This window comes from Motacilla alba, chromosome 12 (genome assembly GCF_015832195.1).
Source record: "Motacilla alba alba isolate MOTALB_02 chromosome 12, Motacilla_alba_V1.0_pri, whole genome shotgun sequence".
In the NCBI taxonomy this organism is placed as follows: domain Eukaryota; kingdom Metazoa; phylum Chordata; class Aves; order Passeriformes; family Motacillidae; genus Motacilla; species Motacilla alba.
The window spans coordinates 18865970-18890546 of record NC_052027.1 but is presented as its reverse complement, the minus strand read 5'-3'; the positions used below and the strand labels follow the sequence as shown (position 1 = coordinate 18890546).

Genomic DNA, 24577 nt, shown 5'->3' with positions numbered 1-24577 from the left:
ATACCTACTCTGAGGAGAGGCTCAGGGGGCAGGGAGAGCAAAAACTGTTTAAAGGGGGAAAAAAAAAACCCATGAAAGCTTTGCTTGCATTTCCAGCTGGCTGAGAGGACTTGTTTAATTTAGTGGTGTTTACTTAGGTTTGGTAAAATACATCTTTAAATTTGGAAGGCCAGTGGAAAATACCTTAATGATGAGCAGTCTTCACCAAAAGCCTGAGGAATTGTAGTTGGGTTGTGGGCTGTGCAAATCAGGCCTCAAGGAAAGGAAATATTATCACAGCTACCAAAATAAGGTGGTTTGTGAATAGGATTCCTGACAACTTACTCAATATTTCAGTTCTGATCCAAAAGCCAAATTCCAAATTCCACAAGAAAATACTGACCATTAACTACATGATTTTTGCCAAGCAATTGTTAGGTTAAAATAAATGTATTTACCTATCTTTAAGTAAAAACCTCCAAAGAAAAAATAAAATCATATGATTGTGTTTCCTATGATTCTTTCCCTGCTTTATTTTCCATATTCACTGGAAGGGAGCAAAAGACACTGAGAAAATGGCTTTTTTTGTAGGGATTGTGGCATTCATGAGAGAGGTAAGAAAGCTGTAATTGAGATTGATGGCTGGCAAATGCCTGTTTACTTTAAATAAAATAGTATCAACCACAGATAACAGACATGTTTCACTCCAAAGTGTCCTCTAATCCAGTCATTCAGCTCGGAAACAGCAGGTAGGAAAAGCAGGTTCCAGTTTTTGAGGCAAAAGAGAGAAATCTCTCAAACTGCCGCAGCTGGGGGATGATTTATCCTTTCCCCTGCTGAGATGCTGCTTCACCTCCATGTCTACAAACCTGGGAATCTCCTGTCAATCATTTCTCCCCCAAAATGCAACCTGAGAAATCCAGCCCCAATTCACACCAAATTTCAGCTTTCTAATTGTACATCCATAAATGGCCATAAATCTTTTTTATTTTCCCTGACTGCTGCTGGGCTATTGTTAAAGACAAATTTCATTTAAGTTTTAATGGCCTTCTATCAATTTTAAAGTGGGATTTGGACTATATATTTTTATCTTTTCCTTTTCAGCAGCTGAACACCAGTCCTGGGCAGGAGCATCATCATTTTAGATAATAAATTATTGAATTATCTAATCCAATGTCAAATGTTCACAGACATGGGATGTTCATGAAATAGAAAAAAATTAACAGAGCCAGGGAAGTATTTTACATGGATATCAAATCCCATAACCATCTAAAAACCCCCCAACTCCTAGAGCTTAATATTTCAGCAAAAGTCATTTTTACATCTTAAGAAAAAAACAACAAAGTGGAAAAAAGTTCTCTGTTTAGCAAGCTGAATTTACTTCTCATTTTCCAGTTTTGCATCTTATTTTCAGTCAAAAAGGGATATCCTCAGGTACATGTGCTTACAGTTTGCAGATTATTATTTTGAAAGGAAAATGGTTGGGTTTTGTAGCATTTGTTGTAATGGCAGCTCTTTTCTAGTCAGGGTAAAATCTGTCCACACCCAGGCCAGGATTGTTCCTTTATAACAGAACAGGACAGTGACAGCTGTGCTTTTTCTCGTGTCCAACAAGGTGTGACACAGAGGAGAAATATTTTGTCAAAAAACCCATTTATTCCCTTTGATTTCATATTAAATCTTTCTGGGGTTTCACCACCCCAAGACTGGAACTCCAAATGTGACTGCGCAGATCGTGCTGTAACCAAGCAGGAGTCACCAAAAATCCCTTTGCTGTCTTCATAAAGACTCAGATAATTCCTTTGCTTATCACCCTTGAGGAGTTAAAGTGTGCTTAATTACATGGATGCCATCTCTGAGGGGCTGGGGTTTGTTCCTGAGCAAACCACACCAACTCCTCCCTCAAAGACAATCAGATATGATATATAAACCCAGTTCCTGCAGATGTTGCTGCCTCTAATTCCAGAAAGCTGCTAATCCCTCTGGCCAGGCTGCAGGATTTGTGGCACTGCTCCTTCCAGTGGGGAATTTCCTGGGATCTAGGAATTTAGTAGGATTTTAACTCCAGGAATGGCATCTCCCTCTCCTGTTCCCTGCTCAGGCAGGACCCCTGGGCTGTGGGTTTTACTGAACCCATTCCATCAGAGATTTCCCTCTTCTGAGGGTTCAATACCTGCCCTCTTGCCAAGCTGAGAACTCCAGCTGCCATCTAGTGCTTCGTGGGAACTGAAACACTACCCAGGTCTCTGCATAGTCTGTTACACCCACCCAGAGGAGCTGGCATTCTCTAGGAGCTCAGAAATGGGAAAACTTACATGAGTGAACACTTCTTCAACCTGTCTCATAGAAAAAAAACCAAACACTTTTGGCTGAGATTTAACTCATCTCTGGCTGCTCCAAGGCGCGGGCTCCTCTTAAGAGTGAAGAAATTCCATGAAGTGCCAGTTTTCCTCTGGATGTCCAGCTATAAACTTGCCTCCTTCCAAATGCATTAATGAGGATCAGAATTTGTGACTGAAATTCCTGAAGTTAGTTTTTCCAATTTTCTAGTGGGATCTCAGTGCTCACCAGGGATGGAGGCCTGGAGGCCTCTGCCATGGGATTTTCCCTTTCCATGCACAAAGGGAAGGTCCCTTTGCCCCGCAGTGACCTGCACAGGGCCCCTGGAGGGTGTGCAGGCTTGGTTTGCATTATGGGCTGGTTATGTTACAATTTTAGGGATTTTACAAAGAAAATGACACATTCACTTCTTCATCTCTTCCGATGGCACCAGGAAAAATGACCTAAAGTCCATTTTTAGGCTGAAATGTCCCTTTCCAGGCTGAAATATCCATTTTCAGGCTGAGGCTCAGAAACGTGGCGGGTCATCCCATAAAGGCTGGGTTGTCTTGTGAGAGTGAGAGATGAAGCACAAAGAGGCGTCCTTGGAGGCCAGCAAACTGAGACACAAACATTTGGGATCCTTCAGAGGGAGAAGGAGTGAAGCAGCTCTGTGGAAGGGGCTGGAAGGATACATTTGACACATGTTCTCTGTAGGAGTCAATCAACTTTGGCCAAGATTTTTTACTATATCTGCACTTTAAACACAGTGTCTGTACTGTATTTTAATATTAAATTACTGTATTTTTGATATTATTACCTGGGAAGCATCTGTGTTACCTTTTTGTGCCCTCCACATGCTTCTTTGTTGAGACTGGTGAACATCTCTTCTCTTACACTTGAGCAAACCCTGAATGCTTTTCCAGAGGGCTGAGTTCACACACGTTTGATGCCTCACAGGAGAATGGAGGGGAGCAGACCCTGCCTGCAGCTGACACCCTCCTCTGCCAGCAGGAGCTGACACACAGCTCCATGCGAGTGTTCAAACTCCCAAAGTCCACCCAGACCTTGACACGGGCACTGAAGGGTGAAACAGCTCCTACAAATCAGTTTGGGCACACGAGCAGAGTGTAGAGGAGATGGGAACTGGAACAGAACTCGGTGCTCCTCCAGTGGTTTTCTGTCAGTGATGAAGAGAGAGAGACAGGGATCTGGTGTGATGGTCAAAGAATCCCAATTTCTTGTGGGGTACAACTGCTTATATACTTGTTCTGGGAAGACAGGTAATGTTTTACTGCAGTGACTGGGTTAATCATCACATAAACAAGCTTATGCATTTTAAACATCTCTTGCTAGCAGAAGTCTGATGTAATTTTCTTTTTCCTGGTAAACCCCTCTGATGGAATCTTCTTGCAGTTTTGATTTAATCCTCAAAGTCCTCAAAAATCCTCAAAGTGCCAAGGCATCCAGTTACCAAATCTCTTATGCTAATAAGCCCAAATTCCATCATCTCTCTTGTGCCCCAATATCCCTGTGGTTTTCCAGCAGGACCCAAAGCAAAAGACAGGACACTGGGACTGGCAATGCAAGGATTGCTTCCATGGACCCTGCATGGTGAGTTTGGTACCACAGGGGAGGTGCTCCTGAGGCTTTGCAGCCCAGCCTGCCCAAGAGCCCCAGAGGGGATCACCCCCAGGAGATCTCTGCCCCTCTGAGATCTGTCCCTGGGGCATTTCCCCTCAAGCCCTGCCCAGGATCAGCAGCATCTCCCCCTTGTCCTTGGCTGCAGCTGGTATTTCCTCGCCTCCTTTCCTGTCAGCTCCCTCCTGGCCCTCTGGGGCTCTTGCAGCACCTCCTGAGATGGAGCTGCTCAGCCCCTGGGGGTGTGCTGGCCCTTCCCACAGGGATTTGGGCTGTCTGCTCCAGCTGTGCAGAATTTCCAAGGGCATTTTCTGAGCTCCAGCAGCTCCCCTGCAGCATGGGAACTGCAATCTGAGAGGCACAGCTCTCCCACTGCTAATCACCATGTAATTAACTGCTGGAATATTTTCACTTTAGAATCACAGCTGATGAGATGCAAACCATTAAGAGCTTCTACAGGATGCAAAAAAAAAAAAAAAAAAAAGAAAAAAAGTCTTAAATAAAAACCTCATGGCCTTGGAAGAGCTGCATGAACTGGCTTACAAATTACCAGAGTGCATCCATGAGAGAAAAAAAAAAAGTTTTCTACAACAGTTGGAAAAACAGGATTTAAAAAAATCCTGAAGAACCAGAAAATGGTCACAGTCAGAGACATAAAAACATCTCCCGGCTTGCAGGGTTGGGCAAGAAGGCATCTGGCAAGGAGAGACACCTTGGCTGGTGGAAGAGGCACTGACAAAATGTGTAAACAGTGAGGAAAGTGAGATTTAAGGAAGACATGTGGATTAAAATGAAGGAAAACAGCCTATGAGCATACAAGAGTAGAACACAGATCAAGACATGCCTGGTGTACAAGAATAAGCTAAAGGTAATTCCATGAGGCCTAGATCCAAAAGCCTTCTGGAGCCCTTTATTTTGGAATGAAAATTTAGAGAAGGAAAAAAGTTTGTGGAAGTGAGAGGCTCTGGGGCCTCCTTCCTGGGTGCTCTTCAGCAGGGAGAAAATGCACTTTATTCCGCTGCTATGGGAACAGGGAGTTCAGTGAGCTGACCAGAGAAACATTTGCGCTGTTGTTTATTTTGATGGCCTTGTTCTTAAGCACTTCTCAGAAGGGTTTGGGGCTCACGGCAACACAAAGAGGTTTTCTTGTTCGTGGGGCTTTTTACAGATGAGGATCAGTTCAAATAGGAGATTTCCATGAAAATACTGAGTTCAGTGAAACTTGTAGAGGAAGGAATCAGTGGTGGGTTTCCAGGGTGGGTTTCAACAGTGGAGATTTCCAAGGTGGATTTCCAGGGTGGAATTAAATGGTGGATTTCCCAGGGTGGAGATTTCCAGAGTGGAAATTTCCATGGAGGATTTTCAGGGTGGGTTTCCATGGTGGGTTTCCAGGGTGGGTTTCCATGGTGGAGATTTCCATGGTGGAGGTTCCATCTTGGGTTTCCATGTTGGAATTCCATGGTGGATTTCCAGGGTGGGTTTCCAAGGTGGGTTTCCATGTTGGACTTCCATAGTGGGTTTCCAGGGTGGATTTCCATGGTGGATTTCCATGGTGGGTTTCCAGAGTGGGTTTCCAGGGTGGCCAGAGTGGAGATTTCCATGTTGGGTTTCTATGGTGGGTTTCCAGGGTGGATTTCCAGGGTGCAATGCCACTCCTCAGACACCAGCAGCCAACCTCTGCTAGGCCCAGCAGGGAAAGCCAGAGGACCCCTTGGGGTGGCTGATGCCCAAAAAGGGATTTCACAGCATTTTAAACTGAACCACCCCCTAAAAACACCTCAGAGAGCGGGGTGGTGCTCACACACCCCAAAAAGAAACCCAGGACACTTTGCATCCATCTCAGAGGGAGCTGGAGCTGAGGATGGAAGTGGAATATCCAGGAGTGCCACGGGGAATGGCAGTGCTGGTGGGAGCTGTGGAGATGATGTGGGAGAGCTGCACTGGAGGAGAGGGAGAGGATGGAGTGGGGATTGCCCCGGTGGAGCCATCACCACAGGAGGGATTTTCCTGGATGGGTGACAGATTCCTGTGTCAGGAAGAGAAGTGTCACCCCCCTGATCCTCCTCAGTTCTAAGACACCATAGTCACACATTGGAGAAGCAGATAGAACCTAGATTTTACTGCAAAAAAAAAGATTTTCTAAGATAATTTAATATGATATATAACACACAGGTTTCCTTTGTAATTACATATTAAGATTGCTCAAGAGATCAAACATAATTTACATAATCTGGCCTCCAGGTGTGGATATTTGCCTCAACCAAGCACAAAAAGAGATTCTGAGTCTGTACTGTAGCAGAACCAGCAGATAATACAAAGGACTTGAACCCCAGCTTTACAAGCTGTTTTGAGTATTAACTTCACAGCCTCTGTTTGAAAACAGTTTCTTCCACCAGAAGCTAAGAAACAGTTAAAAAGTCCATTTGAATTTCCTGCCACTAGAAATGTCCAATGCAAAGCCAGTCTGTAATGGATGTCAAGAGTTCCCACTGCTGCTTTTTAGTGCAGAGTGGGAACAACCTACTACAAAATTCAGGAATGTAGTCAAAAATTCTATTTTTGCTTTAAATTATCCTGATGGCAGTAAATGCTGATCAAAGCAAAACACTCCCATACTCAGTTTATATATAAAGCACTTGAAAGTGCATGCAAGGATTGATGAATACAGAGCTGAGAGAATTACTGGCTGTATGAAATAGAATAATCACCACCACACTGAGATTTATTTATTTATTATTTAAGGATCTCCACTTCTTCTTTTTTTTATTTTTTTAGCCAGGAATTTCAAATGACCTTACTTATTTTAGGAAAGCTAAATCAGCAAGGAAGGCTGGAATATTCCCTTCTTATTCCAAGACTAGATTAAACTAAACTGGCTCTGTGAAGAGGTGCAAAGAGCAGACACACTACTAGGTTTAATGTATTAATGTATTTAGATTTCTAGTTATGCATTTAAACTTAGAATTGTATTTATGAATTTGGCTCCAGTTCAACGTTCAAACCTGGTATTAAATTGTCTTCTGACCAAAAAGCTTACAATGTTTTCACCTTCCTTCTGACACAGTTTTGTGAATTCACTTTCAGCTCTTGCACAACAAATCCATCAACATGTTTTGCTCTAAGTGGCAGACTGGGCAAAGAGTTCAAAATCTTCACTGGCTGACAGAGAATTAAAACAGGTTTTACTCAGTTGGGTTTTTTTTATGCAGGTTTTTTTTGTTCTTAATAAAGTTCTGCTTGGAGGAAAAGCACCTGGAGATGCACCTGAGGCCTCTGACTGCACTTGAAATCTGTAAATCCAATAGCCTTCTGTAAATCCAAAATTCCTATGGCTAAAGGCCACAGAACTGGCCACTGCTGCAAATATTTGCTGCTGGGCACATGGAATATGATAAGATACTGCCACATGTCACCTCATGGGGCTGTTCTAGCCCTGCCACCCATGTCCTGGTGTCTCAGGAGCAGCTCTGCCCTGCCTGGGAGAGAAGGCAGCTCCTGCTGCTGTCCTGGGGCAGGGAAAGGGAATTGAGCAGCTCCCTGCAGTGAAAGAGCAGGAGAAGGTCCCTGCATCCCTCTGGCTGCCCTGCCTTCACCTGTCAGTGAGATCAATCTTGCCAGAGTGGCTGAAACTAGAAAGTTCAATGCTGGCCCCAGGTTTGATCTAATGGAACAGATAAAACTGACTAAAATACATCTCAGTGCTCCTAACGTTCATCATGATGGCAGACATCAAATCTGAGAGTCCCTAAATGTCTTCCCGAGCTGAGCTGCATCCAGATTGCAGGTCAGCATTCTCCAGCCTTGACCTTTAAGAAAATCCCCTCTGGCATATAAAAAAGAGCAATACCCAGCCAAATTCTGTGCCATTGCTCAGCATTATTGTACAAATCTGACTTTTGCTAACGAGCACAGGGTTTTCTTACAGTGAAATAAACATTTAGAATCTGTTTTTTTAAACCAAACATGGAATAGCACTGAAAATCTCCCAGATTTACAGCAAATAGGTTTTCAAAATGCCTCTCTTCTTGCACACATTCATTTTGTTTGTGGTTTGCTCTCCAGAAGATGCTTTGACACAAAATTGAATCTCCTCTGCGTGGTTGTGTCTCCCATTAGCATAGCTTCAATAATTTCTGTCAACAGGAAGCTGGAAGGAACAGAATTCATCTCTTTTTTTCTGCTCCTCCCTGCAGAGTCCCGACAAATGTCCTGCCAGGGTTCCAATCTGTTGCTCAAGATTTTTAAAGTATAAGTGGGAGTGGAAAAAGCACAAGAGACCAACTTGGAGCAGCAACACAGAGGAGAAAACAAGGTGGGGAAGAGCACTAGGTGGGGAAGAGCAAGAAAGGGTAGTTACAACAGACCTTCCAAGAAAGAAAGGTAAAAACAGAGAAGTTAAATGTTCAGTTAGAGCAGAAAGGTGAAGACAGATAAGCAGAAAAGCATCTGCAAAAGAAATGCAAAGCAGAACACGGCACATGAAGTCAGAGTTGTGTAAGCTTGGCAAGAGGAGCAAACCAAGGAAAATATCAACAAACTTGCAAAGAAGTGTTTGGCTGTCTGCTCCCAAACTGAAGGAAAAGAAACAAACAACGACTGTGAGATTTCCAATACTACCAGGTCTGACAAAAAAAGCCATACCCAGCCTTCCTTCCCAGGGGCTGTGGCTGAGCAAGGAGAGAAATTTTGGCATAACCACATGTTCTGTGGCACTTCTCTAACATTTAAAAGCTTCATTTGATGTATGTATTTCTATAACAATAAATTCCTACATTGGGGCACAGTGGGACATCTGAAGATGCTTCAGCACAAATGGGTTCCCATCTGGAGCTCTGTGTAAAGAACACCAGGACCTTCCAGCTCTCTTCACACACTCCCAGGTATCTCTGCCTCCCTCTCTGCCAGCTCTGGCCCAGAAAACCCTTCCTGGCTGCTTCCTCTGTTCCCACACCCCTGGAGTGCTGGAGCAGAGTGCCAGGAGGGCACTTGGATGGGCCCAAGCTGCTCAGCAGCAGCTCCCATCCCTGCAGAGCCAGCTGCCTCTCACAGGCTGGACAGCTCCGCCCATGCCCAGCTCACCTGGGCTTCCCAAATCCCTCTGGGACTCCCTCCACTCCCTCTTTCCTAAACACAGACCCTTCCACCACCCTGGCAACATCCAGTTAGGGTCACAGAGCTCACAAATGAGAGTTGTGCCCCCTCCTGCAGCAGAGGGAATGTGTGGTTGAGGCAGCAGCAGACCCTTGAAGCCCCCAGAGCACCCCTGCAGCCTCCCAGACAGATGTGCAGCCAGCTGCAGGGGCTGGGATGCTTTTCCCCTGCACTCAAGGAGCCAGAACTGCCCTCATGGAAGTGGGTTGATTTTGTGGGGGTTTTCTTGCTCTTGAGCCGTGCACAGCTGCTGTGCACAATGCAGCAGCTCTGGAGGCTCTGCAGGCCTGGAAGGTTTAGCACTGTCAGAAAGAAGCTGGAAGCACCAGCCCAGCCCCTGTAATGCCTGTAATTATCACATCACAGCCAGGCTGAGCTGAAATAAACCCCAACCCTTGATTCTATCTGCAGCAGCCTTGGACATTGAACCTTGCAGCCCCTGACAATTAAATCAGAGTTTGCCTGTTTGGCGTCACACAACTCCACCTCCCTGCCTGACTCCACTTATCAGCAAGCTGATGGACACAGTGGGGTGGGCAGGGAATAAACTGGGGTGCTCCAAAAATACTGCACCCCATCACCAATATTTGCAACTGAAGCTAAAATCCAGCAGGGCTCAATTGAAGGAAACCCTTCAGCATGCAAGTTTCACATCAATCATTACAAGAATGATTAAAATGGATACATGCAGGAAGAATCAATTTTAATTCAACAGAGGACACTGGAAAATCACATTTTGTATTTTTTAATACATGTTGTTTTGTTGGTTTGTTTTTTTTTTTAAATATTATTTCCCCAGTCAAAATAATGGGATTTTACCTAATGCTGCAAGCTCTGATACCATCACACATTTTGCAGTTCCTTCTGGCCTCCATAATTACTTCCCACACCTCCACAGAACCACAGATTCATTTGGGTTGGAAAAGCCCTCTAGGACCCCCAAGACCAGGAACTAACCATGAACTTCTAAAGTCCACCATTCACCCTTGTCCTTAAGATCCACATCCACGTGGAACTTAAATCTCAAATGCCTCCAATGACATCATGTGCAATCAGAAAGTTTGCATAAAGCTCCTAAGCCTCAGTTCAGGGAAGCCTCCCTTATTTCCTGAATGACGTTTTCTAAAGGAAAACAGATAATTTAAACGATATCAAATATTAACTTTGGATCATCAATGATGCTTTTTTCCCCCTCTTTACTTTTTCTTTTCATAAATGCTTTACAGCAGGATCTGCACCCCATTAAACACGAGTAAAGCTGTCAGGAGAATTGGGAATTCACAAGGACAGTGGATGTTTTTGCCTCACCTTAACTCAGTGTAGCTGTAAATTGAACCAGGTAAAACTCTAGTCTTGTTTGATGGGGTTATTTCATGCCCAAGACAATTCCTTTGCAACATGACCCTGCACTGAAACTTTCAAATGTTTTAATAATAATTCTTCAAGGGGGGGCATGAATCTTAAAAGAGTTCCTCCACAGTTCTGTGTGAGCTCAGCAATAAAGAACTCAGCCTTTCTTTGTAAAAGCCATGCTTTCCCCCCAGCTTTCTGACATCCTTACTAGCATTAAGTGAAATCCATCTCGAGGCAGGGCCATGAATTTTCCATGAGCTAAGTGCTAAGTGTTATCACAAGTGAAATAACCCGAGCGCTGGAACAACCCCACACTCTGGACACATTTCAGAGCACAAACATCTCTCCACACACACTCATTGCAACGTTTCCTTCCACCTGGCTGCTCCCAGCCCAGCTTCTCACAGGGCTGTGCAGTGCTCTGAACTCCTGCTGTGCGCTTGGAGGAGCTGTGCGTGCCTGACACCAGGGAATACAAGCTTTAAGTCCTGCTCTCAGCACATTCCTGGCCATCGTCCCACCACACCCCACCTTTCAATAACAGACCTCAGATCAAACACAAATTTGTTCACTGTCTATTGGCAAGTGCAGAAAGCCAGAGTACAAAAGGAACTTTCCTGCAAAATTGAGGGCAGGTGCTGCAGCTTGTGGCACAGAGTGTGAATCTGCCCTCAGAGCTGAAAAGATGTTCTACATCTGGAGCTGTGTGTTCCTAAAACACGAAACACCTGACAGGGTGAAGAGAAATAATTTAAAGCCCAAAGACCTTGTACATTGAGTTCTAACTCATTTTATTTGAGAGCTCTTTTATGACCAGTCTCACCTCCCCGACTTCCCCTCCTAGCAGATCTACACTACTCCTAATTTTGCTCTGATATGAGGAAGACTCACTGCCCACTCAATGATTTCCCATCCTTTTAAGGCCCCTTCCATTGCACACCCCCTTTTTTCCCCCTGCTGTTATCAAAGTTGTTATTCCCTTCTGCCACTCCACATTTTACCTGCAGGAAAGTCAATCTATTTCTCATGAATTAATAAAGATTGTTACTTATGGCTTTTTGTAGCATTCTGCTTCTCCTTCTTCCATGGGGCTTTTGCACTTGAAATGTTTGTAGAGAGAGCTTCCACACAAATATCAGGGGACTGCTGTTGACAAAGGGGTTGTGCAGGAAGAAATCCCTGCCGTGCTCTCAAGAGGGGGTTAATTGATGCCAAATCCAAGCATGTCCATGGCCGTGGAGAGCCACAGTGGTTTTTACCCTTGGTTTTAGCAGGCAGCAGCAGACTGAGTAGTTTATTCCCAGGCATCCACAACAATTTTCAGCAGGGATTTCACCCAGGCAGGGAGCACACACCAGATTGGTCCAAGCAACAAGGCAGATGATGATATTGGCAAAACCAACAGTGCCTGGATTCTGCTCCAACATCAGAGCATCCATGAAGTTGGCTGAGTTAAAGGATTTTTACCCCTCAGGGTATCTGTTCTGGAATGACCTTATAAAAGCAAGAAATATCCTGAGTAGGGGGAGACCCACAATGGGCATTGCAGTCCAACTCCTGACCCTGCACAGGACATCCCAAAAATCCCCCCGTGGGCCATGAGTTCTTCCCCTGTTGTCCTCTCCCAAATCTGATGAGGATTTTGTGCTGCTCTAGGAAATGCAGAGTTCTCTACATCTCCCAGCACCACCACCAGCACAAGGCAGGATATTCAAGTTTAAAAGCCAAACCAAGCTCCTGGTGTTTGTACAGAAATTATTTCTGTGCTCACACTAAAAGCTCACACTCCTCACTAAGACCCACCTGAAGGGCAGGGATAAAGTGATAAGGACACAGATATGGCAGTCAGTAAGGAGGAATTATTCCTTACTTTTTATTGCATGTAAATGCTACTGGCTTTTCCTCCCCACCCAGCTTTATTGCATCCAGTCAGTCAAAGAACTGGGAAATGCCACACAGCTGGAAAATGTGATGCACTCAAATAATGAATTCAGCAATGTACAGCGTGTACTGAGAAGTTGTAAATGATCTATCAATTATTTATTCCCTCCCTGCAGCAGTTCACTGCAGCATAAAAGGATAATAAAATGAGCTGCAAGAGGTATATGTTAAAAACTGCTGACAATTGTTGGGAGGGATTTTCATAGTAAGTATTAAAAAATTAACATCTTCAAGGCAATAAAAAGTATTGTAGTAAAACTCCCCCGCAGTGTGAAAAATATTGACAACTGTTGTTTTCTTACCGTGACACCAGAGGAAAAAATGAAGTTTTGGCTATTTATAAGAAGTGGGATTTTTAAAGTTGTTTTATCTGTTGGACAACAGAATTGTAGGAGCAGTGATGCCCCGTGGATCAGCACCTTTTACAGCAACACATTTTAACTTGCTGCTGCTAATGTTTAGTTCTTTATGAACCAAAAGGACCACCAAATTCTGCCTCCATTTCTCCAAAACTTGTCAAGAAAAACGGCATTGGCTTCTCCACTGAAACTGGCAAAGATCAGGGGCTCTCCTGGATGCCTCAGTGCTCCAGGGGTAACTGAAAGGACCAACCCCTACCGCAGAGGCACAGGTTATGAAAAGGGCTTTCAAATGAGGAAACGAGTCGCTTCAGACTGCCTCGCTAAAGCATAGCCCCAAAAATTTCACAGGAATGAGGAAAACACTGGCTAGAGCCTGTTCAAATTATGTTCAAACCCACAAATATGAGAAATATTCTCAGCTTGCTTTTCCCAGACAAATTGTGAATAAACACTCTTTCCTCACTTGAGGAAGTGTGTTAGCAGGGGGGAGGCATTCCGTTGGATGCCTCACTTATTTCTCTATTTGTACTACAAAGATTTTTCCTCTCTGTCTCCACACTGGCTCTTTGAAAAAAAAATTATTGAAATATCTTAGTTTGGTTTTTAATCCTTCCACTATTTCACTGGTCAGAGAGGGAATTTGATTTGATAATCAACGTTCATGAGGGGGAGTGAAACATGCAATGCAGCAGCTGAAATGCCAGGCCCGGGAAATGTCCAAGCGCAGTGATTTAGCTTTTATGTTTTTAAATCCAGATTAGGATTTAGCTTTTATATTTTTCAAATCCTGTACTGCATTAGGGTATAACTTAAATACTCCACATTGAGTGTTAGTTACTGTCTTCACATTTTGGTCAGACACAGCAATTCCCCTCTGGGCCTGGAACTCAAGGACACCTCACTGCCTCAGGCCCCAAAAAGTACAACCAAAAGGGACTGGGGGAGCAAACAGGGGGTGAATGGCTGCATGACCTGCAGCTGGAATTGGAGCATCAACCCCTGCTATGGGAATGCCCAAACTGATAATTGTGTGAGGAACTCGTGCCCATCGCCCGCCTTGGGAGCAGCCTCTGGAGGCCGTGGCTGCCCGAGCTGGGCCTGCTGAAGGCTTTCATAAATCCCCGCTTTATTCTCTGAACCTTGCCTGCCCTCTGCTCCGGGGGCTCCCAAAGGCAGCAGCAGCACTCACCACCCAGGGCTTGTCGCAGAAGTTGTAGATGGACTCGAGGGAGTTGACGCTGGGGATGCCGGCGTACTGCATGCCGATGATCAGGTTGCGGAAATCCTCGTTCTCCGCCATGCTGTAGGAATGCTGCCGCACCAGCACGAAGTCGGGCCGGAACGACCTGCCAAAAAACACCCACGGGGCTGACAATCCTCCAGCAAACTGGCTCTCCTTCTACAGCAAGATGTGCAGAGGGGGGAAAATGGCTGGTGGGGGAGCGGGGAAGGGCTAGAAGAACATGCAAACCAAAGGGGAATGATAAAAAGATGGAAAGAACCATGATGGTTTCATGAAAAACACTCAAACCAAAGGGAAAAAATGGAAAGAGCCTAATGGCTCCATGAAAAACACTAAATCAAAGGAAGATGACAAAAGATGGAAAGAGCCATGATGGCTTCGTGAAAAACACTCAAACCAAAGGGAAATGACAAAAGATGGAAAGAGCCATGATGGCTTCATGAAAATCTGCAACATCCTTAATCTGTTCAGCATCCCTTCAATAATGGGGTTCCATTATTGGAAGGGGATGAGGTTCCTCTCTTCAAGAGGAGAGAGAAATTATCATGGATTTCAGGGTGTTCTGCTGCTGACAGATAAATCACATCTGTAACTTCTAGGTGTGTCCTCAGTCTCCAGTTTCTGAGCAGTGACAAGCAAAACCAAAGCAGGCAAAGGGCTCTGCCACAAACTTGGGCTTTTGGGGAACAATTTTTTTTTTCCCCACGATTATTAACAGGCTGCTTTAAGGACAGTAAGGGATGAAGCAACCACATTGCTGGCAAATGGAATCAGGCCATAATGGAGAGAATCACAACTGCACTTTTGATCAAGAGACTTGTCAAAATGAATTTTTTCACTTACAGCTGCTTTTCCCCCTTTTCTCTCTGCTATCTGACCAGCATTTCTCCTGCTGCTTCCCATGGTTCCCTGCCTATCACTCTGCACCTTTGCCAACAATCTGACACCATCTTCACCTTACTCCAACCCTGACATTTTGTTACTGGACAAGGTTGTGGAAAATGGGAAACACAAACCAACGGGACAGAGGCTCCAGAACAGGGCAATTCACTCCCAAATTTGATGGTTGAAAGAGTCTTTCCTGCATTCCAATTTCATAGGGGAAGAAAGCCCAGACTAGCTTGAAGATTTCAGCTTCCTAAAAGAGGTATAACTGCAGGGTAAATTAAATTAGCATAGTAAATTGGTGAAATTATTTACATGCCTTGAATAAATACAAGCTGTTTACTGGAGTGAGACACTCTGAAGATTATTAAATTATTCTGAATTCTCAGTCTGGTAGAATAAAAACAACAATACAATTAAAACCCATGTTAAAATTGCTTTAGCAGTTCTGATATCCCAGCTTGGATGCAGCAGTCCAAGTAGATTAGCTGGATTCTTGAATTTCAAATCACAGGCTCATAGAAGTGTTTGGGTTGGAAGAGAACTTTTAAAGCTCATTTCCTTTTCTAGTGAAAGGCATCTAGTGGACATCTTCCCAGGCTGCTCCAAGCCGTGTCCAACCTGGCCTTGGGCACTGCCAGGGACGGGGCAGCCACAGCTGCTCTGGGCACCCTGTGCCAGTGTTTTACCACTGCCACTGTAAACATAAATAAAAACCCCAAACCTGCACGATCTGGCAAAAGCAACATTAAGGATTTGCTGTCAAGAGTTGCCAAAATGGCACTGAAGCTCAATGAGCAAAACCTGTAAAGAAATCCTTGCCTTTAAAGAGGATTCCTACAAAATACCTGCAGCACAGCCCTGAGATGTTGTGATCAAGGTTTCGTGGGGGTGCCAAGAGTTTGGAACATGCAAATCCAATTTACTGGCCCAGCATGAATATAATACTTAAGAGGATTAATGATGCCTTTATTGCTGCTATTAATGAAGGGATGGGAATATTTTTGGGTTAAGAATGATTTATTGTTCAGATAAATATTTTAGTTTTAGAGGTTGTGAGATTTATGAGAGTAAGTAGCTGGTTATAGTTTAAGAGTAGTGACAAGTTTTTTTGTTATAAGGTAATATATAACTTTTTAACTTAATAGATAGTTGCTATAAGGTTTATTTTGTTTTTCTGACTTATTTTTATTTAATTTTGTTGTACTATGGATATTTTTGTTTAATATGGTTTAGTTATATTTATATATATATATGTTTCTATTATAATTTTTAAACTTCTAGCCTATTCTTTACAGCCACACCCTTACATTATAAACTCTTCACTATTTTATTAATATAGTGTTTTACTTACTTGAGGTATAGTTTTCTTACAATTACAGAAACATAAGTTTATTATTTTTTTGTTTAATGCTTGTTTATTTTATTTTTATATTAATTTAAGCTTTTTCTAAGGTTGTAGATCAAACTCTTCAGTGTCTGTAGAAGTTTCTGTTTTTCCAATTCCCACATGCCCTCATTAAAATTGCAGATCCCTCAGTGAAAGAAAGAGGCAACTTTTATTTATTAAAATAGGGAGGATAACACACCCCAGACAGTGCTGTGGTTTCAAATAAAAGGACAGAAAGTGTGCTCTCAAAGACCAGTGTAATAAAACAATTGGGGAATGGAGGGGACGTACTTTTAAAAAATTAAAAATAAGGAAATACAGTTTGCTTTGCAAAAGCTCCTCAAAGGAATATGATCCATTCCCATAATTGTTCTAGTTCTGTAATTAATGCTGGATGGAGTGACTGCATCCAGAAGGAGGCCAGAAGAAAATTTTAATCGTGGTTCAAACATCAAGATCCAAAATTCTCAGCATTATGCTATAGATAATATAATTTTTCATGGTGTGATTTTCATGCACAAAAACCAAACAAGTCGGTGCCTGTCAAATAATTTTTTCCTCCTAAACTAAAATTTTGTCATTGAAATTTCTATGATTCTGCTAACTAATAATTTGCTCATAAATCTGTGATACAAGATCACTTTGGGCCTCAGATTGATAACAAACATCTCCAATTATCACAGAAACAGAGAATTCTCTCCCATCGTGTCTGCACCTCCACAAGCCACATCCCCAGGGGTCTCACACCAGATTTGAGGGAAAATTATCAGCTTCAGGTAGTTCTATTTGGGTAAACAAATCACACATAGAACTATAATATTGTTATCTCATTCTCAGAGTTATCTGATGGCACAAAGCCCCATTTTTCCTCAGAACAGCAGCACTTTCACCAAGTTTTCTCATGACCTGCAAATCTTTGGAAAATGTTATTTTCTGGAGCTTCCCACCCCTCATTTTCTCCTGACATGTTTTGATGGTAACTTGGCCTTGATACTTTTTAAAACACTTTTTGGAATAGTACAGAAAAGCCACAAGGGAGCAATGATCAAGATCTCTTGGCTCCAAAACTTCCATCATTGGGTAAAAAATTCCACCAACCCTAAGAAGAATCAAATCCCTAACTCTTCTAAGGAAGTAATCTTGCAGGTTTGGCACAAGATCATTGTTTTTGTATTAAACTGCAATATTTTTAAAACATGCCAGAGATTAAAGAATGGGAATTTTGACACATAAGCTTATTTTTTAATATTTTTTCCTGGAGGTTTTTTGTTTGTTTGGTTGGTTTTGTTTTGGTTTTGTTTGGTTTTTTACATGTATGAGTAGACATATTCAAATCTTTTATTTGGAGAGATGTTCTGCAAACCATGAAGATCCAGGACATGCTCATGTGGTTCTGCCTTTAAATTCAATTTTTCAGCCAAACAGGTGCTACACTTCTCTTACACATAAATGCACCAACCAAAATAGGAGCAATTCTCACATTTAAATAAAATATTGGATACAGTTTTGATAATAATTTTGCCAATATAATAATTTTGCTGATATAACTTTTCTAATACTTCCTCAATTTTTTCCTTTGCCCTGTTTCCTCCCCTCACATTTATGAGGCTGTTGACGTTCTCACTGAAAAAAACCAAAAGTTAAATTCACCCTGCCTTCGTTGGCATCATCCTTTTTAAAAAAGCAAAATAACTCTTGGGAAATCTGGGGTGTTTAAACCAAAATGTTTCAAACAGGCTGAAACATTCCAGGAACTGCCCTGAGAGGGGTGTTATGACTTGGTCTGTTTCAAAAGAAAATATTCCGTATTGGAAATAAATTCTGCTATTCTGGGAAAGTCTGGCGGGCACAAAATCACCAAATTTGGGTCCTTCTGTAGCAAACAGAAAACCCAAATCAATAATCCCAACTCCCAGCCACATATTCTTTTTCTGGACTTCCTTCCCTTAATAAATCCATTTTCCCCATGATTAAAATGCCAAGATGATTCCTCCCTGTCACAGAAAGGTTGTCACAAATCAGATATTTTATTTTCTACTCTCCCTGAGGGGCATCACTCCAAATCCACAAGCACAACCAAAGCACTCAGCACCTTTCCCATCCACACGTGATGCCATCTGTTGCTTTTTGCTGATATTCCATTGAGTTTTGCTTACCTGACAACTTTTGTGCCATTTCGAATGACTTGGATGTCAACTGCATAATTGCCATCAGCATGGGCTATCAAGTTGATTTCTGAAAATTCTGCCTATGAAGAGAAGACTCCTGTTAGTCAGTCTGGCTTATTTTACCTTTATTTCCCAACTCCCTGATTTTCAGATTAGGGCCTGAAGTGCTGACAATCTGCATTTGAAATAAAATGAGCACCAAGAGGGCATTGATCCAGCAGTATTTGTCAAGTATGACATCACATTTCAAAAGGTTTTAATCCAAAGAGAGCAAAAGTTTAAAAAATGTTGTGGAAATGGATTGTGGGGCAGTAGCGAGTGGATTTACTCCTCCATGTCTGCATAGAAATGTAGGGATTATATTTTTGCTTTGCACAATATTATCAAAGAGATTAACACAGGCTCAATATTGACATAAAGTTTTGAAGAAAACAGCAAAAAAGCAGTATTAAAATAACATTTTCTTATAGAATTTAGTGTCTCCTCATAGTGCTCTTTCTTTCAATGTTCTCTATGTGCATTTACTCTTTTTTTAAAAAGACCTGGAGCTAATGAGCAATTATCTCACAAAATTCTCAATTAAAGCTACTTTTTCCAAAGTCTTCTCATCCTGGAAATGTGGAATTTAAAGGGAGCTGCTCCCATACTCTGAATCTGCAGTGATTTGAAAGGAAAGGACAGGATGTTTTACATTTATCCCCAGCCTTTCACCAGCTTAGACTCTCACAATAACATCACCCAGCAGAAGAATTGAAATGCAGCCAGCTGTCTCCTGGTGGATAAATAGAAGTGTCTTTGCTGTCCTGGGCAGCAGCACAGAATAGAGAGTGTCACAATCCTCGTTAGTCTGCCCCTGAAAAATGGAATTCCTGCAAGTCTTCCTGGGGCAGAGCTGGGAGCATTTCACACCCCGGCGCTCAGGGAAGGGAGGGCTGAGCTGTTCCTCCCACTGCAGCCCAGGCACTGCACTCAGGGCTTGGTTTCATCAAACCCAGACACCCTCACACCTCCCGGGATCCCTGGGCCAGCACTCCCAAGCTTATTGCAAAAACAGTGCAAATGGGGAGAGAATGAGATCTTTGTGTAGGCACTGCAAATGTCAGACTCAGTCAATCCACTTGAGAACGGGTACCTCCAATTAACAAACCACTTTAAAAGCTTGGTGTGCCATAGAAGACATTGTATGTAGAGAAAGTGTAAAAATGAAATAATTACTGTTGCAGTAACTGGTATTAGCAGCAGGACACTGCAGTAGTTGCCATTTGTATGCTGATGAGAAGCAAAAGGATTTGTGTAGCTCAGAAACTTGCAGTCTCTCTCTGATAAAAGTTCTGGCAGCACAGGAAGGGAATTCCAGGTTTACCCCGAGTTTTTGCTCCTGTTAAAGAAATGGGCTGTGCTGTCAGCTGCCTGCTCTGGCCTAGGTGGCAATGGACAAATTAGTTATCTTCCTTTCCCTGCCTCTCCCTCAATACTCCCAAAGAACCCTGGCAAAGCTTTCCATGCTCCCAAGCCAAGGGCACCAGGTATTCAGAGGTGTAAGGAGTGGATGCTGTATGGTTACAGAGAATTTAGATCAGCTGGATACACACAGTTAATGACAGCTTTCCCTCACTCCTTGAGAATCCAATGACAAAACAACTCAAGGACTGATGCTTCTCACAGCAGCATCTATTTGAGCAATTCAAGATTCAAAGCAGTGAAAAGACTTCTTTAAATCCCTAGTTTCAGCTTAAATGAAATAGCTATAATTCTAGTGCACCCTAAATTATATCTCCATACCTATTCCTATTTATTCTGCATTTTTTTAAACCCCCACAAGCTAGCACTGCACCCAGAGCACATTTATATGCCTGAGTGGGGAATTAGTGATACAGAACTGCCACACGTAATTCATGGAGTGCCTGGGAACTTCACAGTCTCTAAGCAACAACTCCTGAATACAAGATGTTTTTCATGCTGTGAAAATTATGGTCAAAATCCCCTCAGAAGAGCCCACTTTGGGTGCCAAAAAAGGGCTGTTGTGGTTTAAGCCCAGCTGGCAGCTCAGCCCCATACCCATTCCCACCCAGAGGGTAAAAGTGGGAAAACTTCATAACTTTTTACCCAGCAGAAGGGTAAAAGTGGGAAAACTGTGGGTTGGGATAAACAGAATTCAAGGGCTAAAGCCAAAGCTGTGAGTGGAAACATAGGAAACCAACATCCCAGCAGCTCCAGGGGGGAAATTAACTCTGCTCCAGCCCAAACCATCACATTTCCTTCATTGTGAGGGGTTTAGGGTACAAAGATTGTGAATTTTTCTGTACATGAATGCGCAGAGAGCCATGGAATCATTTAGGTTGGAAAAGCTCTCTCAGATACTCTCCATTACCATTAATCCAAGGCCACCACCAAACCCTGTCCCCAAGTGCCACATATGTACAGCTTTTAAATCCCCCCAGGGAGGGATTACATACTTGTATTAAATATATGTGTTTCTATAAATGCACAGATATAAAAATAACATTCAGGCTAAGTCAGTTACCTGTTCCACCTTTATGTCATACTCTCCATGGACCTTTTTTCCACGAAAAGCCTTGGCCCTGCAGGAAAAAAAAAGGAGAGAAAATCAAGGATGCATTTATCTGTAATCAGTGTCTATAGAAAACTTCCTGTATTGCCTTCAATGTCCTGAAAACACACAAAATACTAATGAAATCTACCTGCTGCACATGCACAATTCCCCTTCTTTGCCACCCTTGTATTCTTCACCCCATCCCAGAATATTTTGTAATAAAAAGCGTAATGGGATTTCCAACTCTGAAGTGAAAATGCACTGAAACGATGAAACATCCGAAGTACACATTTCACAGCTGTTAAACAATATAAAAGGAGTCTATTAAACAGGTACAATCTTCCTCTCAAAGTCAACAATGGCAGTGGCAATTCATTTCCCTGTGAACAACTTCCTAACAACCACTCACATTCATCCTTATCCACATAGCTAATGTAGAAAAACTGGTTTCTTGGGAATCCTGTGCTTAGAAACTTTAGATTGTTTTTAAAGTGTCAGAGAACTGGAGAGTGCTGTTGTCAGATATTTGAGTGTCTGCTTGGTCTCCTGATCAGTTTTCCTTTCTCTAGACTGACTTGATATGAAACAATTAATGTGAAAGAAGTTTATGAGCAATTAATATGCACCAGGATTGCTGGGATAAAACAGAACTGAATTCACTGATCCAGGCCCTACAAACAGACATTCCTCCAGGAATCCATCCCTTGTACCCCTCAGGCTGAATGTATCTGCTTTGGACTAAAGGAGGATTTCAACAAAAAAGATAAATCTGTTGATAAAAAGGAATTATTCTGACACTGATGTTGTTGAAGGAGTATGGGAACAGTCTCTCTGCATTTCCTTTGCTCAAGCCAAAGCTTAGGGAGCCTTCCCTGCTTTTTTCTTGTACAAGGAAAAAATTGTTGCACAATTCAAAATCTGAACCCCACAGAACATCACCTCAAGTGTTAAAGAAGAGCAGCTTTGTGCATTTCCAACTCTAACAAAATGCTGTTGTATTACATGAAATCTGCCTCTCCAATGAAAGCAATAGCAATACCTATATTAATAATTTATTTCTCCTGTGATCCTGAAGAATTTCCCCACTGCTTTCAATAGTGGATAAACAAAATCTCTTCATAATCAAATGTAAGCACTGCCTTGGGCAGCATTTCATAAGGAATAAGGGTATTGCTTAAGGATACATCTCAAGGATATGGATAATGGATGGTAGGAGTGTTTATACTGAAATCACACACTAAAATATTGCCCAACCATTAATTCTGTATAAACATGCAATGGGAAAGAAGAACACAAGGAAGAAAGCATTTGTATTATTATTTTTTAAACTGTATTTGTGCAATAAATACACAGGAAAGATGAAGTTTGAAATCCATTGTTCTGTTCTAGGAGGTGCACACTCAGCTTAGTGTTACCAAATATTTATGCCCATACTAAAAGCAGAAGTTAAATATAAACTTAATTTACAGAAATATCATTAATCACTTATTTATCTTTCCAAATTTGCTTTGGAATCCTATAAGAGGAATGTCAGCATTGCCTCTTGGAAGCTTTGGGGATTCTGGACGTATTTTATGGGAAAAGCCAGGAGGTTTGTGCCAGAGCTGGAGGAAGGTCCCACAATCAGGGATCTGCCTCAGGAGGAGAGCACCCAGCTCACATCAACAGACAGCTTTAATGCCCCTCTGAAAAACTAAACACTCACCACTGCAAAAAACACTTCAAACTCCAGTTCTGGTCTGCATGAATTGAACAGCATTGTCCTGGCTGAATTCTGTTGGGAGCAGGATGAGCTCCTGGGTTTTATCTTGGGTGCAGAAACAGGTGAGCTAAGGGCATTATTGGACATCCCAAGATATATTTGATGTAAATACAATTATCTTGGCTACATTATAGTGAAGCTGGCTCTTGGCCTCTGGAAAACCAGTTTAAATACTCAATTTCTTCAAATTTAAATGGTAACTATACAGAGATTAAACCTCCCCCAAAAGCTGCCCTAACACATATCAGCAGCTGGCAGCTCTTTGAGAGAAGGAATGGAACTGGGAAAGCACAGAGAGCCCAAGACAGAGCCTTCTACTCTTCACCCCAAGTCTGCTGCATGTATGCGTTAGTGAGATAACCAAAATACTCATTAGCTGTTAATTAGTGAGATGCTATGACTCTAAATTCAGTCTTTCTACTCAAGCATGAGGCAATCTCCAAAGAGCTAAACTCTGGCATGATTCACATTTCAACAAATGACTTCAGCTTTGAAAATAAACAGGAGTAGTGAGGGCTGAAGTTAAGCAATCTGAGGCTTGAAAACAAACCTGACATTCAACCATTTAAAGAGAATCAATTTTGCAGCAGCTTTAGCCAACAACCTTTATGAAAATGTATAATATTCCACAATATTCTGCAAACGTTGAGCCACAGGCTGCAAGAATGGATCCTGGTATCTGCTGGAGCCCTGGCTGCTGGGAATTTCAGACTTTCTGAGCTCCAGGCACTGACCCCCGGGAGAACACTGCGTTGACCTGAGGCCATAGAGAAAGCTTCAAAATGGAATGACAGAGCTGGGATTGTGGGTGTGGAGTCTAAATAAAAGTGTGTAATATCACACAGTAGAAAACAGAGAGTTCAAAGTTTTTAAATATAATAATATATATAAATCAAGATAAGGCTTTTGAAACAAAACCCGATCCTTCTTCTTCACCTTCTTCTTCATAAGTTTAAGTAGTATTGTGCAGTTAGATAAAAAAATCCACATTGCAAAGCACAAGTAATTAGTTATTAAGTCAAAAATAAAAAATAATTTGTGTAATTTCTTAACTAAACAGTTTATCCTTAAAAAAACTTCGAAAAAAATACAACTCCATTTTTAGTTTATTAAAGTACTATAAAACTCACAGTTTGTAAAACTATAATATAAATAAAACTAATAAACATCTAAATCCAAGCAAGGAATATCATCTTACACATTTAATCCCAACCCAACCAAAAAAACCCCAAAACCTTCATAGGTATCTCTAAAGAATAACTGCAAGTTTCAGGACTTGAACATTTCAGAACAAAGTCTAAAGAATTAGTTAGCATGTGGTTATTGTGAAACAGAACCCAGTTTTCATTTTATTTACTCTACCTTGGAAATTCAGCCATGCCCTGCTTGAATTGTTCCCCATTTGCAATAAAAGGAAGGGGCAGTCCCATCAGAATGACATTCAGTACATACTTATGGTAATTTATTTTATTTTTTACTGAGGGGAGCTGAGGAATGCAATTGTTTGGTGTTATTTATTTACAGAGTTCCACTCAACTGTAGTCTCAAATTCCTGTTGAGCCTTATTCCTCGTGGCACTGAGTGTGGAATGGCTGTCAGCAGCTCCCAGAGCTTTCCAGGACAGGGCCCTGAGGAGGGTGAGGTGAGCTGCCAGCAGGAGTGAAACTGAAAACCAAACACACCCAAACCAGGGACATTCACAGTAACACTGGTCTGCTGCTGTGGATGATTTTTGCATTGGAGGTAAAGAAGAAAAGGAAAGAAATCATGAATCATCCACCTGAAACTCCACCAAAGGCCACAGAGAGAGCAGAGAGCTGGGGAAGGGA

The 24577-nt window shown here is 42.3% G+C and overlaps 1 protein-coding gene across 1 annotated transcript in view; it reads right to left on the bottom strand.

The window, feature by feature from the left end:
- The window catches only part of SYN2 (synapsin II), a 165838-nt gene that overhangs the window by 81866 nt on the left and 59395 nt on the right, over nt 1-24577 (bottom strand). Inside the window, exons 2-4 of the mRNA XM_038148869.1 lie at nt 20957-21014; nt 18421-18512; nt 13936-14092 (exon numbers count right to left, since the gene is read on the bottom strand). Of these exons, the coding sequence (XP_038004797.1) occupies nt 13936-14092; nt 18421-18512; nt 20957-21014 (307 nt within the window). The remainder of the gene's footprint in view (nt 1-13935; nt 14093-18420; nt 18513-20956; nt 21015-24577) is intronic.